Consider the following 18,641-nt stretch of genomic DNA (forward strand, 5'->3'; position numbering starts at 1 on the left):
GGGGCTGTGGTGGGTTGGATAAAGCCTCTCTTCAGGTTCTTATCTAGGAACTTCCTCAGTTCCACCTTTTCAACCCACCCCATTGAATACAGCTTGGCCTTAGGCAGGGTCTGCTCCGGGATCAGTTCAATGGCACAGTCTGTGTCCCTATGGGGCGGAAGTTTGTCGGCTCCCTGTTCACCAAACACCCCCCTTAAGTCTCGATAAGCTTTAGGGATCGTCTGGACTTTCTCCATTGTCAAGCAAACCTTTTCATTTCGGGGTGGCAGACTGGGGCCCCACTCCTTATTCCAATGATGGGCTCAACACCTCGTATCATTGAATTCTATCGTCTGGTCTCCCCATCGAATGTCTGGCTCGTGCTTGGCTAGCCACCCTACTCCCAAAACCACATTGTAGGAGGATGATGGTGCTATTACAAAAGCCTCCTGGTCCCAGTGGTCTTTAATGCCCACTGGCACTAATTGAGTCTCTAATATGCATGGCTCCCCCCTCATTACTGACACATCCATCTGCTCAAACTGGATGGGATGCGGCAAAGCCATCGTGGGAAGCCCCAATGCATCCACCAGCTTTGGGGTGATTACGTCTCTCGTACACCCCGAGTCAATCAAAGCTTTCACCTGCACGAACCTCTTGAGTCTGCTGTTTAGCAGAATTACTGGCACAAACCACCACACCCTGAGTGGTGCCGGTTCATCGGCAACCTGCTGACTGGCACTGCTTAGAGCAGGTCGTTCTCGTTTCCCACCAACTCATCCTCCCAGGACATCTCACTCAACTCATCAATGACGATGGTGTCCTCATCAGGCATCGAGCTCGCGGATGCGCTGCTCTTCGCCGCATCCTTCAGGCGGCCGGTCTGCTTCTTTGGAGTCGGAGTGCTTGTCTTGGAGGTGCTGCATGGTGGTCTAGGGGGGTTCGGGCAGCTACTGGCCAGGTGGTTTGGGTCCCTGCACCAAAAGCATTTGTGGGTTACCGGGGGCTTCCCGGCTCTTCCCCCCACCTGGGTCTTCTTCGCCTCCATCTTCACCCCTGGTTTTGGGTCACAGCCTGACTTGCCGCTCTGCTGCTGGTGTTGCATATCCACTCTCTTCATGTTGGTTTCCACTTCCCCCGCCAGCTGTATCCACCCCACCAGGGTGGTTGGCCTTGCTTGCTGCAGGGCTCGATCCAGGACACTAGCGTTCAGCCTGCGTGTTGGTGCAGAACTCGGCCGCATACTCACAGATCGACTTAGAGCCTTGTTGTATGTCCCTCAGGGTGGCCAACGTGCGGGTCTCCTGTAGGGGGTCCTCATACTGGGCCAGTAAGGCTTGTAGGAAAGTGGCCACATCATCCAGTTCTGGGCTCATGGTCTCATACAGACTCACGTACCATCTTTTGGCGGCCCCCTTCAGCTTCGATCCCAGATAGTCCACATGACTAAATTCATCAGGGAAGGTGTTCCCCCAATAATGCATGTAGCTATTAGCCTGGATCGTGAAATACTCCACCTCCTCAGGGTCCCTGTCAAAGGTGGCTTCCAACTCCCTTCCTCGGCCCCCTTCCCGAGGGACCGGGGGTGCCGCCAGCTGCGCCCATGGCGGTATTGTCGAGGGTCTAGCCACAGGCAGTTGTGGGGCTCTTTTCGGGTCAGTTGTCCTCAGAATCCAGTCGACTTGCCTGTTGAACTCTCCGGCCACCATGGTGGTCATCACTTGCATCTCATCCCCCAACCCCTTGGTGACCTCTTCGACTTCCTTTCGTACCACTGATTGGAATTCTCGAGCAATCTCGTCTTCCTCCTCCCACGGGCCCATTATCTCGTGGGTCCCAACTGCTTCCACCTCGGCCAGAGGTGGGTCAGCTTCCACACCAGTCACTGCTGCGCTCCCCTCCTCTCCAGGCTCAGCCACCTTGCCCTCTTCGTTGGCCATCTTCACCTGGCACATGTGCCTGGTTAGGATGGCATCTCTGCGTACCGGGGCCACATCCATCATGGGGGTGGAGGTACGTGGTTGCCACTAGCACAGGGTGACCAAGAGTTGTTGAATATGGAGAGGGGAGCCCTTTCCAGCGACTCTCTGGGCGTCCAGCACGTGCCACGGCGGTGTTGGTGCTCTCGCCCCTTCCTCAGGTTCTGGAAGTTCACTGCTCACTGGAATCTTTTCAGCCATTCGGTTATAAAGTTGCCAGGGCAGTTAAACTTCTTATAGGATCACTTTCAAAATGTCAAGCATGCGGCTTCAATGATGAGTCAAAGTTGATACAAAACTACGTTTATTGATAAACCAATACTTTCAGTGTAACAGATTCTTGAGAGTGATGCTGCAAATACATTGATACAATACTTTTAAGGCTTACTTCAAAAGGATTCCAAAAGGTGGGGGCGAGGGATAGCTCTCACATATAAACTATCATAAATGTCTACATTCTCACAGCGTTATCAGGACTCTGTCCTTGCTTTCCCCAGATGTGTCGCACTCCTTATCAGGAATGTATGGGAAGGTGCTGATTACTAATTCTCAATTTAGTTTCGTTTCTCTCTACTTCTACTTTGCAAGCAATAAAGCAGGAAGGGGGGAAGGGAAAGAATAACAGAGCTAACAGATGGTCCTCCAAGATACTTCACAGACCAGTGTTATGGAGGACCCTAAAACAATCAATTATCAATGGAATTTTACCATGCTTGACACTTACAGCAACCACATGGGGTTTTCAAGACAAGAGATGTTCATAGTTTGTTTGCCATTGTCTGGTATTCCTTGTTGGTCTCCCATCCAAATATCAGCAACCAGGGCTGACCCTGCGTAGCATCCAAGATCTGATGAGATCAAGCCAGCCTGGGCTATCCGGTCAGGGGTTCAAGCCAATAATCCCCAAGTAAATTCTGGGTGGCACCCTGAGTCCAGGCATTGGCCTCAGAGAGCATTCAAAGATGAGTTAGTGGTCCCAAAAGATGCTATTATAAAAATTAAAGTATAAGGGGGGGGAAACCTGTGGGGTGTAAAATTGAGTTCCTAGTGTCTAAGTGCTGGAAATGGGGTGTCATAGCAGCCTTCTATTTCTCTGGCATACAGACAAATAAGTTATTCTTCATTGGTTCATAGGGAAACTTGACATTCAGCATCAGCAATTTATCATTAGGTATAATATCAATAATCCATTCTTTTTGTAATATTTCATTTTCCCTCATTATGAGGAATGCATGTCACAACAGCCCATAATTACTGCGCTTTGTGTTACTTTATTGAGATTATGAAATAGACATTCTGACATACATGGATATTTCCTTTATTTTTTAACACTGCCTTTCTCATTGTAGATGGCTGTACTGAACTTTGTCTCGGCAGCACTGATGACTTTTATCATTTCTTTTCCAGCTGTGATGAATCTGCAGAGAATCCTAATTAACAAAACAAACAAATGATGAAAAAATATCTTTCAGAAGATACAAGCTACTTTTTTATTACTGCTTACAACAAGCAATGCTTTATGGTTATTTTGTGAGTGGCATGTCCAAAGGAATCTCAATTGACAGACAACGGTCAACCATGATTTGCTATTATGGGAACAAGACTTGTTTAACCCACAAACTTGTGTTTCAATCCTTGCATCTCCCCCCTTCTGTCAAACTACAGTTCACTGTTCTGTCTCAGGTATACAGTCAAGTATACAGTCTGCAAGCCACATCCCTCCCCCATAGGGCCCCAATCCAGCCCGCTGACAAATTGCCTCTCTGCTGCTTCCTCCTTCCTGTTCCTTGCATTACAGTTTTTGCCCAGTCTCTCCTATTTCCTGCTTCGCAGAGGAGAGAAAGAAAGTCTTCCCTCAACTGGCTGAGGACGGGAGGAGAAGGGAAAGAGCCAGAGAAAGACTTCTCTCAATTGGCTGAGGGCTCTGCCCCCGCCTCTGTGGAAGAAAGGAGTGGAAAAGGGCCGGGGGGGGGGGGATGGCATCCAGTGGCAGTAGACCAACAATGTTTTATTCCAGTTACAAGCTTTTGTATACCTGTACACTTCTTCTTTGGGGGGGGGGGAGCCAGAGAAAGAGGGAAAAAATGGAGTCCTGTGTTTAAGACCAACAACGTTTTATTCCAGATATAGGTTTTGTGGGCCTGAAAACTTCTTCACAGAGAGAGAGAAAAGAAGGGGGGGGAGGGAAAGAGCCAGAGAGAGCAAGCCAGAGAGAAATTGAGATCCCCCTTTCCATTTTTTACAGATTGTGGGGGTGGGGGTTAGAAATCTAACAGCACAGCCTGCATTCTTTATTAAGGGAAGGGAACAAGAGTCCAGCAGTGCCTTAACAACTTAAAATTTGTGGCACGGCATGAGTCACTGCTCACTTCTTCAGATCCAGCTAGATTACAATGTCAGTCCATCTGTGCTTATAACTTGGACGGTGAAGTGATTTCAGATGCCAAATGACAATAGCAGTCATTGGTAATAAGAGAAAAAACCTAGGTGTCAGTTCGTCCAAGAGAGTACATTGTCTAGAGCTTCATTATCAGTTACAATTCAGCAGTCTCTCTTTCTGATTTACCCTTGAAATTCCTTTGTAAGAGAATTGCTAATCTTAGGTCAGCAACTGAAGGTCCTGGAAGGTTAAAATCTTCCCCCACTGGTTTGGGGGAAGTTTGGTGAGTGGTTAAGTGTGCGGACTTTTATCTGGGAGAACTGGGTTTGATTCCCCACTCCTCCATTTGCAGCTGCTGGAATGGCCTTGGGTTAGCCATAGCTCTGGCAGAGGTTGTCCTTGAAAGGGCAGCTGCTGTGAGAGCCCTCTCAGCCCCATCCGCCTCACAGGGTGTCTGTTATGGGGGAGAAGATATAGGAGATTGTAAGCTGCTCTGAGTCTCTGATTCAGAGAGAAGGGCGGGGTATAAATCTGCAATTCTTCTTTTTCAATGTTGTGGTTTCTAATAGCAGTAGAAAAGAGCACAAGTCTAATAGCACCTAAAAGACTAACAAAATTTGTGGTACGGTATGTGCTTTTGTGAGTCACTCCTAACTTCTTCAGACTTATTTCCATTTATTCTTTGCATCCTATTGGACTGAATCCTCCTATACCAAATTGAGACCTAGATTTCCTATCTCATTACCAATACTGATATCTCCATGCCTTCTACCCCTCTACACATCACAGCTAATTCAATCAAGCCTGCTATTGCCATTCAGCATCTGAAATCATCTTCATAAAGTTTGTATCTCTGGTACCTTGTGTTACATTTTATGGCATGCGTGGCCCGACCCAACAAAGTGACATTTATGACAGATCTGGCCCTCATAACAAATGAATTCAACACTTCTGTTATGGTTTTCTTTGGTATCCTAGCTTGGAGAACACTGATTGTGGTTCTGGGGAGAAAAACAAACTGATTTTCTGTAAATGCAGATGTAATTAATCAGCCCAGACAAAGGGAGGAGGAAGAGGAGTGAGCCCACAAGGCCAAAGGTAAACTAGGCCTGTTCCCATTACATTATGCATTAATCAAACCAGTATTCCAAAAATAGCTTACTTTTACTGATAAGTCCCCTCTACATCTCTAACACAGCTTTATCTTTGTTCTGTTATTAGGCCACATGTCTATGGATTTTAATGAGATTGTTGCATTTCATTGTATTAATTTTATGGGAAATTATTAATTGTAATAATGATTACATGACTCTGTAGAAGTCTTTCTTTTAACAGTGCATAGGTCTGCAGGCAAGCAATAGTAAAGCAAAAACTTGGTCCTTTTTTGCTCTATTGCTATACAAAATAACCAGTGATAACAGATTTATTTCAAAACTCTCTGCATGGTTCATGCCTGATCAAAGTACAGGGCAGCATCAAAGCAGCAAAGTCCTAAGCAAATTTATGCATAACCTACACTGCTGTGCTTTAATTCTTATAATTGTGCCTTTACTGGCTAGCCTGGGGAGAACACAACAAAGTCTTAATTGTATGATTAAACTACATAATTTTAAAATGCTATCTCTGTTTAGTTTAGTATGTGGAACAGTGGCATATAGCAATTATGGAATTCCCTTTCAGTGAAGATTTGTTCAAAGCCAGTTGGGGGGGGGGGGCTGGCTTAAAACAGGTAAGATTAAACTTGATTCTGAACTCTATGGCTAGGTTGGGAAGCTCAAATTAAGTCTAGCAGAAGGGCCACTAAGTTCCATGAAGGCTTCAAACTATACTGTGCAGAATCATAGGATGGCAGATTCTGCATAGGTTCTCATTCAAGCAAGGTTCTTCCTCATATGTGCTCCCTTACTGACACAGTCATAAAATATTTGCTATAACTCTCACTGTGATGGTAAACCTTACAGGGTAGATTGCAAGTAGAGGCTCAGTCTACCAGTGGAAGATACAAAAGTAAAATAATCTCCCTACATAAAAATGTGTGAAAGCCAGAGCTAGGTTAGAACCCTCCTACCTGACAAACAGTTTTCTATGGAGAGGGAACTCTTTTTCTGTAGAGAACAAACTTTTAGTCCAGTGGCACCTTTAAGACCAAGAAAGTTTAATTCTGAGTTTAAGTTTGCACACAGAAGCTTGTACACAGAATTAAACTTTGTTGGTCTTAAAGGTGCCACCAGACTCAAACTTTGTTCTGTTGCTTCAGACCAACACGCTTACCCATCTAACTCTATCTTTTTCTGTATGTACTTGAATAAACTTGTGATTTTTCCAATGGTCATTTCAAAATATTACAGTTCAAACCAGGTTTGTTATTTTGATGAGAAGTAGGCCGCACAGGTGGAAAAGATACAGAGACATTTCAGGACTCCTTCCTAAAGCACCACTCTACGAAGTAGGTAGAAAGTGGTAGATGAACACCTGAATCCATTCCCCTAAAGTGTTCTGTTGGCAAAAGTGTTCTATACCTGAATCCATTCCTTTAAAATGTTCTGTTGGCTAAAGTGTTCTATTCCCCAGTAAATAATTTACCAGCTAATATTTTTCATAACAAATTAGTCTGATTAAATTCTAGGCTCCATAAAGATATTTTATATATTAAATAATAAACTGAAAATCTTTAATATCTATTTAAATAAATAAAATCATACTCCTAATATTCTTAAATGAGAGTCCTAAACGAAGACCAATTCCCCACAATCCTTGTCCCAGTCTCATGCTCCTCTTCTCCTGGGGCTTCCATCTGATTTCGCACAAGCTGCCCTGGGGCTGCAACTCACTCCACTTCTTTCGTGTGGCAAGCAGAAACAAGTTTTTAGAGGATCTTGCTTGCCGTGCAAAAGAGGTGGAGTGAGTTGCAGCCCCGGGGTAGCTTGTGCGAAATTGGAGTGTGAGACCGTGACAAAGCTAGTGGGGAATGGGTCTCAATCCAAGCCTTGCTTATTCTTGGCTATTAATTGCTTGCCTTGCATAATAGTTTTACATGACTACAGCAATTTGCTTAAACATTAACAAATCTTCAAAGAATTCTGGGACTGGGGAACAACCACCAAGAAATCTTCTGTGCCCTTGAATGAACCCAGCCTTTACAGTACTGCTGAAAACATTCTATGTTAATTTAGAGTAAATAGGTTTGGTAAACATAAGCAGACTTGAAAATAAGAAAACACCTATAATATAGGAAACTTGCATGAGGGTAAACTCCCTTCCATGCATGCGTTTTGCTACCTAGGTAAAAGCTGGGTAATCCAGCTTATGCGTGTTGGTGAACAAAGGAAAAACTTGTAAGCAGGATCCAAGCCTGTGTTTTATAAAAACTATGATGATTTTCATCCTAAAAATGTACACCACAAAATCACCCCTAGTTCAAAAGAATTATTTCCTCTGCTAAAAAATATACATGAGCAAGCCTTCTGCTTTCTTTGTATATTATAACCAGACTATACTTATATGGGAAAGATTTTTCCTATATGACTGTAAAACTTTTTAGGCACAACAGTGAGATCTGTGTTTTGAAGAATTATGGTGACACTGTTATCCATAGGGAAAACAGAATGCTCTATCATAACATCCTCTTTCTAAATTAAAAATCACAAATTGACAACAGTTGTGAAATAATCACTAAACAAATTCAGGCAATGCACTACAGCAATAAATGCAGCAGTCAAGATGTATTGAATTTTGCACATCCTTTGCAAAATATGCACATAATTGGAGTGTTACTCGACTCCCATACTGAAATATGTGCAATCTAATCGAATAAATGTTTTTTTCAGAAGTAAGATCACTTGAACTCTCTCTCAAGCAACAAATGTGTATATGATCACAGCTTTAACATTATTCCAATGCTAGTACAAACCTGCGTATTTCCAGAATCCATTCTCTTGGGAAGTACAGCTCTGTTTCTCTCATATATATTAGTTTGGTCCACACAGAAAAGAGGGATTTCTTGAGAACATGTGCACCGAGTTCTAGTCTCCTTGCAAGGTTCTAATAGAAAAGCTTGTTTGTTCAGACAATTCTCTAGCAGTTTATGTTTTGAGCTGAAACTGGTAGGTGCTTCCCTTGATGTGCCATGAAGTTGTTTAACAACAGTTGGACAGTGTGAGCAGCATTTAGGTTCATACACAGCATAATTCAGCCCACTGTAGCCATCCCTAGAAGGTGACAGTGGGCCAGTTTGTTGGGAAGTGCCTGGCCTTGCATGAATCCTGACATTTTTTCTTTCAACTGTTTTTGCTTCTTTAGTTTTCTGCACAATGTCTTTTTTCAGGTTCTTCATGGGAAATCCATACTCAAAGTAGGACTGTGCTTTAGCAAACTGGCTTCTTAAAGTTTCTTGTCTGCATATGCTGTGCATAGAATGGGATGGGAATAGATGATGGCATTTAGAACAGCAGGTTTCCATGGTGTTAAAAGTTCCTCTAGGGTAGTCTGTGGCATCTGATTTGATCAGGCTTGTTTTCTGTGTAGTATCAGGACTTTTTTTAGCTTTTGTACTGACTGGCTGAGAGATATCTCCATTAGGGAACAAGCCATATTGTGGCATATTTCCACATGGGCAAACCAAAAGCTTCTTCAGGGCTAAGTCTCCACAAACCACCTGGGCAGCATCAGAATCCACTTCTTCCATGTTAAACACATTCCTTTCCTTCCATGGCTGCACTACATTAACATTATTTGCACAAGGAGAACAAGAGTCATGGCACTTTCCATCAGGATAATGCCAGTTCTCTTTCTTAGTTTGCAAACAAGGAGCAGGTGAATACTTTCTCTCATTCGGAAGAGAATACAATGCCACAGGATAAGTATCTCTTTCAGTTTGTAAACAAGGAGGTGATTGCCACCTCTTGTTTTGAAGAGAACACAATGCAGCAGGACTTCCAGTTGGTCTTTGCATACACGGAATAGGTGAATGTCTCCTCTCATTTGGAACAGGCCCTGCATGGGGAAGTAGAGCTGGACTATTCCACGAGCTTGCAAAAAGTGGGGCAGTTGAATGTACATCAGTTGAGAGATGTGGGGTGAAAAGCCCATGGCCTCTTGTATCTGAACTATCTACAATGGGACAAATCTTCTCCTTGCAGCTCTCATTTCTGTTCTGTCCTCCGCTACATCCCAAACAATGACCCAGTATAGTTTTCATCTTCAAATGATTTTTCTTTCTTGTTGGTGAGATGTAGTAAAGCCTCTCAAAACTACTTCTGGGATTTAGGAGGTATTGGGAGGAAAATCTAGGCATTACTTTGGCACCTCTAGTTCTTTTGTAAAGTTTTCTGTTAATACCTAATTGCTTCTCAGTGGCAGAATATCGCCTTTCAGAGTTCAAATTAACACTCAGATCAAGCAATGGACTGCATTGACATGTACTGATCTGTGTCTGGGGCACATAATACAGTTCATTTATTTCTAGTTCTTCTATTGGTTTATAATTATGAATACTGTGGTTTATAGATTCAATATCCCAAGTTGTGCACCAATGAAATTTGGAGGATTGGTTTTTAATTCTTTGGTCTTCACGCACTTCTTTGTTTTTGGGAAACACAATCGATTTCATGGGCCTGAGGACCTTGACATGAGTTTGCTTAGAAGATAAAAAAGACAAATTGGAGGCCTGAGGTTTCAGTGTAAATGGCACTTGATAAGGATAAAAGTCAGAGCTACTGGATTCTGATGAATCTGTCTGAGTTGACAGAGGCTGGCTGGCTTCATGAACTTGGATTTGTGGAAGTCCTGTTTGCTTTGTACAATGTGTGGTCTGCTTTAGACTTTCTGTGTTTAAGTGCACAGAGTTTGGAATGACAGAAATATACAGTTTCTGAAAGAGCTGATTTTGTTCAGGGCCCTTAAATTTAAAAGCTAAAGCATGCCTTCTTGAATCTTTTGTGCCCAACTTAGCTTCTGTAGTAGTAATACTGCCTGCTAATGGATCAGTTGGATAAGCTGCTTCCAATGTTAGAGAGATAATGAGACCTCCTGAACTGGCACAAGAGCAGATACATTCAGGTGTCTGTGGACTATTAGTTTTGTCCAGTGTTTCTGAAGAATAATCTAAAGACTCTGTTATCAGTTGACTAGAAGTTCTGTTTTTATTGCAAATACTTCCATGATACCATGGTTCCTTGACTGGTGTTTTATTTATTTCATCAGGTACTAATGATCGTTTGAAACATTTACATTCAATATTTTCCAAAACTTCTCTTTCTGTACAAGAAACCTGCACACTTTTCTTGTGGCTAGAAGTTACAAGGCAGTCAGCTAGTGTCTGCTTCTGATATAGTTCCTTAACTGTATAGAAGGTTGGCTGCTTTACTGACTTCTCAGTAATGGTAATATGAGGGATTCCACTACTTAAACACAAAATATCTTGACAAGATCTGTCACATGAATAAGCTCTAGATGGATAATCACTTGTCTGATGGCCTTCAAATGTGAATTGCAGTATGCACTCTGAAGATAATTCCACTTGAAAGTCTTTGGTGTTCTCTAATTTTCGTGCTTGTAAAAGTGGGCAGTTTTTGCAACAATTTGTAAAGTTGGTTTGGTTTTTTTCTGAGATCAGTACAATTTCACTTAATTTCCTTTTTCCATTCTCTCTTTCAAATGAACTGCATGAAAAAGTTTGATGACAGCAGAGATAGAGATCACTTTCATCATTAGAGTCATCCACGTCTACAAAGAAGGAGGGGAAAAACATCAACTCAAGAAAATTCTTTTGCCAGATACAATTCATTGTTTTCTAAAAGTTATTTCATAATTCATCATTCTAACACAAACAACAAGCATAATTAAAACAAACATAATGAAAATGCTGAAGTATTCTGCCATTTTTAAGCAGCCCCGATGGTTTACCTTGCGGCTTACCTTTGTAACTACTTTCTTCCCAGCACTCAGAATAATAATCACATTCACTTTCTGAATCACAGCCTGCTGAGTTCTTGTTGGACATATCACCTAAAACACAAATATAAGAAGTCTTTATAAGCCAAGTTAGTTTTAAAAGGAAATGTATAAATGGTACCTACTGCTGTATACTGCATAGAAAAAAGACACTCACCTTGTTATTGGGTGGCTGGTGACAGACCTGATTTCAGAGACATTGGTTCCAAACACAATTTTTGCCCATAGCTGCCCAATGAAGTCAACTGGTCATTGAACAATGACATTTAATTCACACTGTAAAGAAGAGAATTAGTTTTTTAAAAATGTTATCTGCATTTCTAATTTAACATATTCTGTAGATTCAGGCAGTCAACAACAAAAATGAAGTATATACTAAAGCAGGGGTGTCAAGCATGCAGCCAGGGGCCCGAATTAGGCCCCCGGAGGGCTCATATCAGGCCCCCGAGCAACTGGCTGTCATCTGCTTCCTTCTCCCTCTCTCTTGCTTCCTTCTGCATCTCAACTTGCTTTGCAAGGCTTGCTCAATTGCACAGGAGCTACAGAGCAAAACCTTGATTTTCTCCATTAGTTGAGGCTCCTCCACCTCCTGGTCCCCTGGGGAGGATGGGAAAGAGCCAGAGCTTTCTTTGCCCAGTTCCCTGGATCCCATGGGAGAAATAAAAAGAAAGCACCTTGAAGACCAACAAATGCTAATGTTTTGAGTGTGTTTTATTTTAAGCTTTAAAAAATTCTTTAGTCATGTTTGCCTGTGTCTTTTAAAAAGCTTATATCTCTGCTACCTAATCTTAAATAGGTAGACACATGGCCCAGCCTGACATGGCCTGGCCCAGCCCGACAAGGCCTCATTCATAACAAGTAAGTTTGACACCCCTGTTAAAGCATACTAATTAACTTTTATACTCCTATGCTCACATGAATAGGAAAATAAATTTAAATAAAGCAATAAATACAATAATTTAATTTTAATAAAATAAATTTGCATAACACTGCATATATTATCTCCTATATTAATTTACCTATAGGAAATAGTAACTTTAAATTCAAAAGAAAGTCATGATATAGGTAGGAACTGAAAAAGACATGTTGCTTTTCCCTCCTTTTCCCTTTAAACCTAGACTTGTTTGTTCCATCTCTCACAATTAGCCATAGAATTAGTCCAAAGAGTTATTTTAGCTATGCTCATAGTGGAAATGTCGACTTCTTTGTTCAGAGAATCTGACATATACCAAGTTGCTTTTGAAAGACCTTGTTTATTTTAAAAAACTGTATTACACTACAGCAACAACAAAAGAGAAAAGGAACAGAAACATACCAACTAAGTACATTATCAAAAAATTTCCCCTCACATACTATCTACTTAAGTATAAAAACAGAAATGCCAGCACTGGATGATCATGCTTCTCCTTCTAGTTGTTCTTTGCCAGATTCATCCTCTGTACAATTCCTGACCATAATGAATGCTGTCTACTAGATACATCACTATTTTTTGGTTCACTAATCATTTCACCAAGACATGGATCTCTTTTACTTTCATCAGGCAATCTTGAATCTTGGGCATATTTATTTGCTTCCATTTCCTGGCAAAGACCAGTCTGGCAGTAGTAATAAGATGTAATTATTATGTAAATAGCAAAAATAATTTGCTAAGGGATTGCACATAAAGCTAGTCATGTAACTTAATCAGGCCCATGTCTCTTTAGTGTATATCAAGGCTGATTTGCAAGAAGGTGAGACTTTGAAAGGTAGGTACTCAGCTTGTTCTAAGGCACCACAAGTTCTATCATGAAAACAGCATGGCCCATCTCACTGGCATTACTTTAATTTTTCTATTACCTGCAATGCACAGATAGGGAAAAGGAGGAAATTGGTATAGGATGAAGACACTTCCAAAGGATGAATGGGCAGTGTAAGCACATACATTTCCCTTCAGATCTGTGCCTTATGGAGGCTTGAATTTAAAGCTGCACAGTATTTGTCTGGTACAAAGCCCCCTATGTGGGGAATAAGCGGCTTTATCATTCCTTTTTAAAAAAATTGTCCTTTTTTCTAAACTGTCTGACTACAAAGGGAGGTTTGCACCCAACATATGCAAGATTTAAGTGTTGTAATGGGATGAACAAGTGATCCATAATGCTAAACCACTTTAGTTGGGCAAGTGAAAACAAGTCAGAGAAAAATACACCCTCTCACAATAGGAGGATATCTGTCAATCGAATGCAATAACTGATAAAATTCCTACAAATAAAATCTAGCAGGTGTTTTTTGTATGACAAACCAAAATGACAGACAAGAGTAAGAGTCCAGCAGACTTAAAGACTAGTCTTTAAGGTGCTACTGGACTCTTACTCTTTTCTGCTGCTACAGACTGGCATGGCTGGGCTATCCATCTAGACCAGGGGTGGCCAAACTTGCTTAACATAAGAGCCACACAGAATAAACATCAGATGTTTGAGAGGCACAAGACATGAACATCAGATGTTTGAGAGCTGGAAGACAGGAAAGGAGGGAAGCATAGGTGGGGAGGGGAGAGGTGGAAAGAAAGCAACTTTAAATGCATTTTCCAAGCCGCCAGCTGGCTTGTCTTGGAGATGTTATTTTAAAAAGAGAAATGCCTTCTTCAAGCCAGCCAATAGGATGGTGTGGGCTTCAAGAGCCATACAATATAAGGGAGGGACAGTGGCTCAGTGGTAAAGCATCTGCTTGGTAAGCAGAAGGTCCCAGATTCAATCCCCAGCATCTCCACCTAAAAAGGGTCTAGGCAGGTAGGCGTGAAAAACCTCAGCTTGAGACCCTGGAGAGCCGCTGCCAGTCTGAGTAGACAATACTGGCTTTGATGGACCCAGGGTCTGATTCAATATAAGGCAGCTTCATATGTCCGTATGTTCAATAAGTATGAAAGAGTCACATGTGGCTCCTGAGCCACAGTTTGGCCACCCCAATCTAGACCAAAATGATTACTTTGGAAAGTACCAAGAAAACCAGCACTATTTTGATTTCACAACTGTTCAGAAATATTTAATTAACAGTTCCACCCTAAGGAGATTTACACCTACTAACTACATTGAATAAGTCCCGTGGTGCAGAGTGGTAAAGCTGCAGTACTGCAATCCTAAGCTCTGCTCATGACCTGAGTTCGATCCTGGCGGAAGCTGGGTTCAGATAGCCAGCTCAAGGTTGACTCAGCCTTCCATCCTTCCGAGGTCGGTAAAATAAGTAGCCAGCTTGCTGAGGGGAAAGTGTAGATGACTGGGGAACGCAATGGCAAATCACCCTGTAAAATGTCTGCCGTGAAAACATTGTGAAAGCAATGTAACCCCACAGTTGGAAATGACTGGTGCTTGCACAGAAGACTACCTTTACCTTTTTAAGTCCATTGAAGTTAGTGGTTTTAGAAGGATGTAATAGTGCTTAAGGTTGTACTATAAAGATTTCTAGAATAAATGTGATGAATAAACATTTACGTACGTATCAAAATATACCAGATGCTCTCATTTACCACTTATTTTAATGATAATAGGTAGCGGCGTTAGTCTGTAACCATAAAACAAAACAGAATCCAGTAGCACCTAAAAGCAGAAACTGACAGCTAGGCTATCACATACATTTTCTGTGAAAGCATCTGATCAAATGAACTCTATGATGGGATAAAATCTGTTAGCCTTTATGGTTTCATTGGATATCTGTTTTGTTTAATTCGCCCTATCTCATCATTGGGTAATTCTGACCTGGATGGCCCAAGCTAATGATATATCAGACCTTCCTTGTTAGTTTTTGCACAAGAGACCACCAAGGAAGTCTAGGGTTCCTACACAAAAACAGGCAATGGCAAACCATCTGTTAGTCTCTTTCCATGAAAACACTATGCAGTTGCGATTTGACAATACTTTCCACCACCAATCATCAAGCAATTGCTTCAGCAGGTTTTTGAGCCAACATAGGGCTGCTGTCTTCCAGTTGGAACCTGGAGATCTCCTGGAATTATAACTGATTCTTCACACTAGAGAGAAGTTCTCCTGGAGAAAAGGACGGCTTTGGAGAAGGAACTCTACTATTACATTTTGTTGAGACCCCTCCCTTCCCCAAACCTTGCCCTCAACAAATTCCCAAGAACTTCCCAAGAATCCCAACCTGTAAGGAAATCTACCCTTCAAAAAGATTGAGGCTTGGTGTGAGCCTACCTCAAACTAGAAAGGAAAGCAGTTTATCGTCAACCCCCCTCACCTGCAGATGTTGTCCCTCCTGGTTCTTAGTTCTCTTAGCCGGCCCTCATTCCCCTGACCGGGATTTCATTAGGCACTCAGGGAGTGACGTCAGATACCCTCACAACCCACGAAGTGACGTCACTACACCTCTGTGACGAGATATATTACATCCTCTACCGCCTTTTGGAAAGTTGACCCAAATTACCCCCTCCTTTCCAGGGTGCTCCAGTAACAGATGGTGGACTGAATTCAAACCAGCCAATGGGAAGGAGTGTGTGGGCAAACAACAGCTCTATGATCTCCAAAATCATACGTATTAAATCCATGATCAGTCACAAAAGCCGTCTCTTTTCCCTTCAGCCATACAATCTAAACCCGCTCTCGAATATGGCACCTAACCCCGGGCACGCGGGAAAACCGCAGCATCGAAATAATCGCGACCGATAGCTAGTCTCCTTCTTTTCTTGCATTGGTTCCGCTCTCTCCTGGCTTACGGCATCTCTCTACACCTACTGTCCAAAACTCCTGCCACTCAGCCGAGGAAGACGCCTCTGTTCATTGATAGGCTGATAGCATAGCCAATCCAGGAAGGAGGCGTCTGGTTCTCCGATCCCGGAGAGTTAAGCGGTCGCGGTCGGGAGACTTTCACGAGAGTGGTTCAGGTACCCGGATATAAGTATGAAGGGGAGGGAGGCGGCCGAAGTCTGGTGCCAGTCAGTTTTCAGCGGTCGCGTAGCCGGTTTTCAGTGGTTGGGAAGGGGTTAGCGCTCTGAGGGGAGGCTGGGGGTTCTAATAGTAGTCTGCTCTTCACGGTGAGTAGGAGGGATCTCAGGGCAGACCGGTGCCCTCAGTCCCGTCCGCTCCCGTAATGACGGGGGCCGGTGGGGCTCAACAAGAGCTGAGTTGCCTTTGCTCCCTTAGCTTGGTTGGGGGTGTGAGTGAAGTTCTGAGGAGTGGGCGGCTGGTAAGGAAACCAGTGACTAAGATAGAGATCAGTACTGACATGTAAGCACGGAGCCACAGGTTCCCTGAAAGGCTGTGAGAACGAAGCTGTCAAAACGCTTTTAAAAGTTTATTTAAAAAACGTTACTGTTGTTAAACTGTTGGGGAGCGACTGAGGGCTATCGCTTAGAAAGTAGTTTTATTGATGAAGAGAGAAGGAAGGAACGAGGTCCCTCGACACAATTTCTGTCCCAGATGGAACAAAAATGACTCAGCATTTGACAGAGGTTTTCTTTTGAAACTCCCCCCCCCCCGCGCCCGTTTCCCGGCTTTCTTTACGAAACTGGCCTGAAGCCTTTGGTAGTTTTTGAAAAGTAGCAAAACAACATTCTGGCCAGGCTTTCGCCCAAGGAGGTGATGTTTCTCCCACTGCAACGATATTCTCGATTATCTTTCATTGTTTACCTGTACTGATACTGTGAGGAAAGATACATTATGGAGATGTGTACTGAAATCAGATTTACCACACAGGAGATTGTGTGCATACTTAGGAAAAAGGAGTACCTCCCTAGTTTATTTAACTTAGAAGGAAAAGGTCCAGGAGGCTGGGATTGGCAAATACCTGTGTCATTGAAGCAGAATATGTATTCCCCCCCCCCCTTTTTTTGCAGTTTTTGTTTTAACTTTCCTGATTAAATGGCTGGAACCCTTTTGAATGCTTATATAGGTAAATGGCCTCAGTGAGCTGTTATCCTAAACAAGCTTTTCTTGTTTAATATGATCACAGTTTTAACATGACAAATGAAGAACCACATCCTTGGGGCTTAATTATTCTACTTGTTGGCACATGAATAATGGTAATACATTCATACTTCATTGCTAATGCATCTTAGTTCTGCCCAAGAGATACAAATGTTAGATATGCCTTGGAACTACATTTAAAAATAAACAAGAATTGACAGATTCCATTGACATAATTGGGATATTGCACCAATGCAATCTTTCTTTCAGCCCAGCATGACAATATTAACTTGTCCAATATGAACAAACACAGGAATCTCACTGTGTTCTGGGAGCTCGTACTAACAATGTCAACAGCTGGATGCAGGCAGGTTATGCAGACACAGCCTAACAGTTGTCACAAAAGAACAGCATGATAAATTGATGACAGTGTGACATTTGCATTGTAGCTCTGTTCATACAAAATAGAGGTGTTACTGGTGGGCAGAAGGCTTGACCCAGGAATGGGAATATCTCCTGTTCTGGATGGGCTTGCACTCACCCAAAAGGAGTGCTGCTCAACCTGGGCCTCCTGTTGAATAGTGGAATAATCACTCATTATAGCTGGTGAGCTAGCTGTGGCCTTTCTTGTGTGGAAAATACCCTATCTGTATTATTTAAAACATTTTTATTTGACCTTTTCACCCATTTAAAACAGCATTTAAAAGAATGTATAAAATTCAGTAAAACACAGAAATACACATTGTGCATGCCCTACTGACATCTACATTAGATTACTTCAGTGCACTGTACATGGGACTGCCCTTGAAGACTGTCTATAAGCTCCAGTGGGTACAGAATGCTGCATCCAGAATGTTGACTGGAGTGTTTCACAGGGACCACATCACTCTAGTCTTATTCCATGTACACTGGCTCCTAATTTGCTTCCAGACCCATTCAAGGTGCTGGTATTGACTTTCAAAGTCCTGTATTGCTTGGGGCCAGTATACTTTAAGGACCCCTTTCTCCCTACGCATCCACTCTGGTCATCTCTGGAAGCCTTGTTTCAGGCATCCCTGCCATCTGAGAAAGATTTATATGAACATATGAAGCTGCCTTATACTGAATCAGACCCTCAGTCCATCGAAGTCAGTATTGTCTACTCAGACTGGCAGTGGCTCTCCAGGGTCTCAAGCTAAGGTTTTTCACACCTATTTGCCTGGACCCTTTTAGTTGGAGATGCCAGGGATTGAACCTGGGACCTTCTGCTTACCAAGCAGATGCTCTACCACGGAGCCACCATCCCTCCCCATCTGTCTCCCCCTGTCATCTGCCAGCAAATGAAGACTTACTTTGTTGTGGATCCTGGTTGTTGTAGTGTGTTCATATGTGTATATGTTTTTATTGTAAAATATTTTACATACAGATTTTAAAATGTGGTTTTAATGCCTTCATTTTCACAGCTTAAGTGCCCTATTTGGATGG

At 42.6% G+C, this 18,641-nt stretch overlaps 2 protein-coding genes across 2 annotated transcripts in view; one reads left to right on the forward strand and one right to left on the reverse strand.

Moving 5' to 3' along the window:
• Nucleotides 1-3,209: 3,209 nt before the first annotated feature.
• Nucleotides 3,210-15,962, reverse strand: LOC132566216 (uncharacterized). Its single transcript, XM_060231014.1, has 5 exons — nt 15,514-15,962; nt 11,447-11,565; nt 11,254-11,343; nt 8,249-11,061; nt 3,210-3,388 (listed from the first exon to the last, which is right to left on the reverse strand). Exons 3-5 carry the CDS (start codon nt 11,336-11,338, stop codon nt 3,299-3,301), a joined length of 2,988 nt encoding a protein of 995 aa, XP_060086997.1. The 5' UTR covers nt 11,339-11,343; nt 11,447-11,565; nt 15,514-15,962; the 3' UTR covers nt 3,210-3,298.
• A 144-nt stretch (nt 15,963-16,106) lies between these two features.
• The window catches only part of GSS (glutathione synthetase), a 30,878-nt gene continuing 28,343 nt past the window's right edge, over nt 16,107-18,641 (forward strand). The window contains exon 1 of the mRNA XM_060231015.1: nt 16,107-16,170. The gene's annotated coding sequence lies outside the window, so the exon portion shown is untranslated. The remainder of the gene's footprint in view (nt 16,171-18,641) is intronic.

The sequence above is a fragment of the Heteronotia binoei genome, chromosome 2, assembly GCF_032191835.1.
Source record: "Heteronotia binoei isolate CCM8104 ecotype False Entrance Well chromosome 2, APGP_CSIRO_Hbin_v1, whole genome shotgun sequence".
Taxonomy (NCBI): domain Eukaryota; kingdom Metazoa; phylum Chordata; class Lepidosauria; order Squamata; family Gekkonidae; genus Heteronotia; species Heteronotia binoei.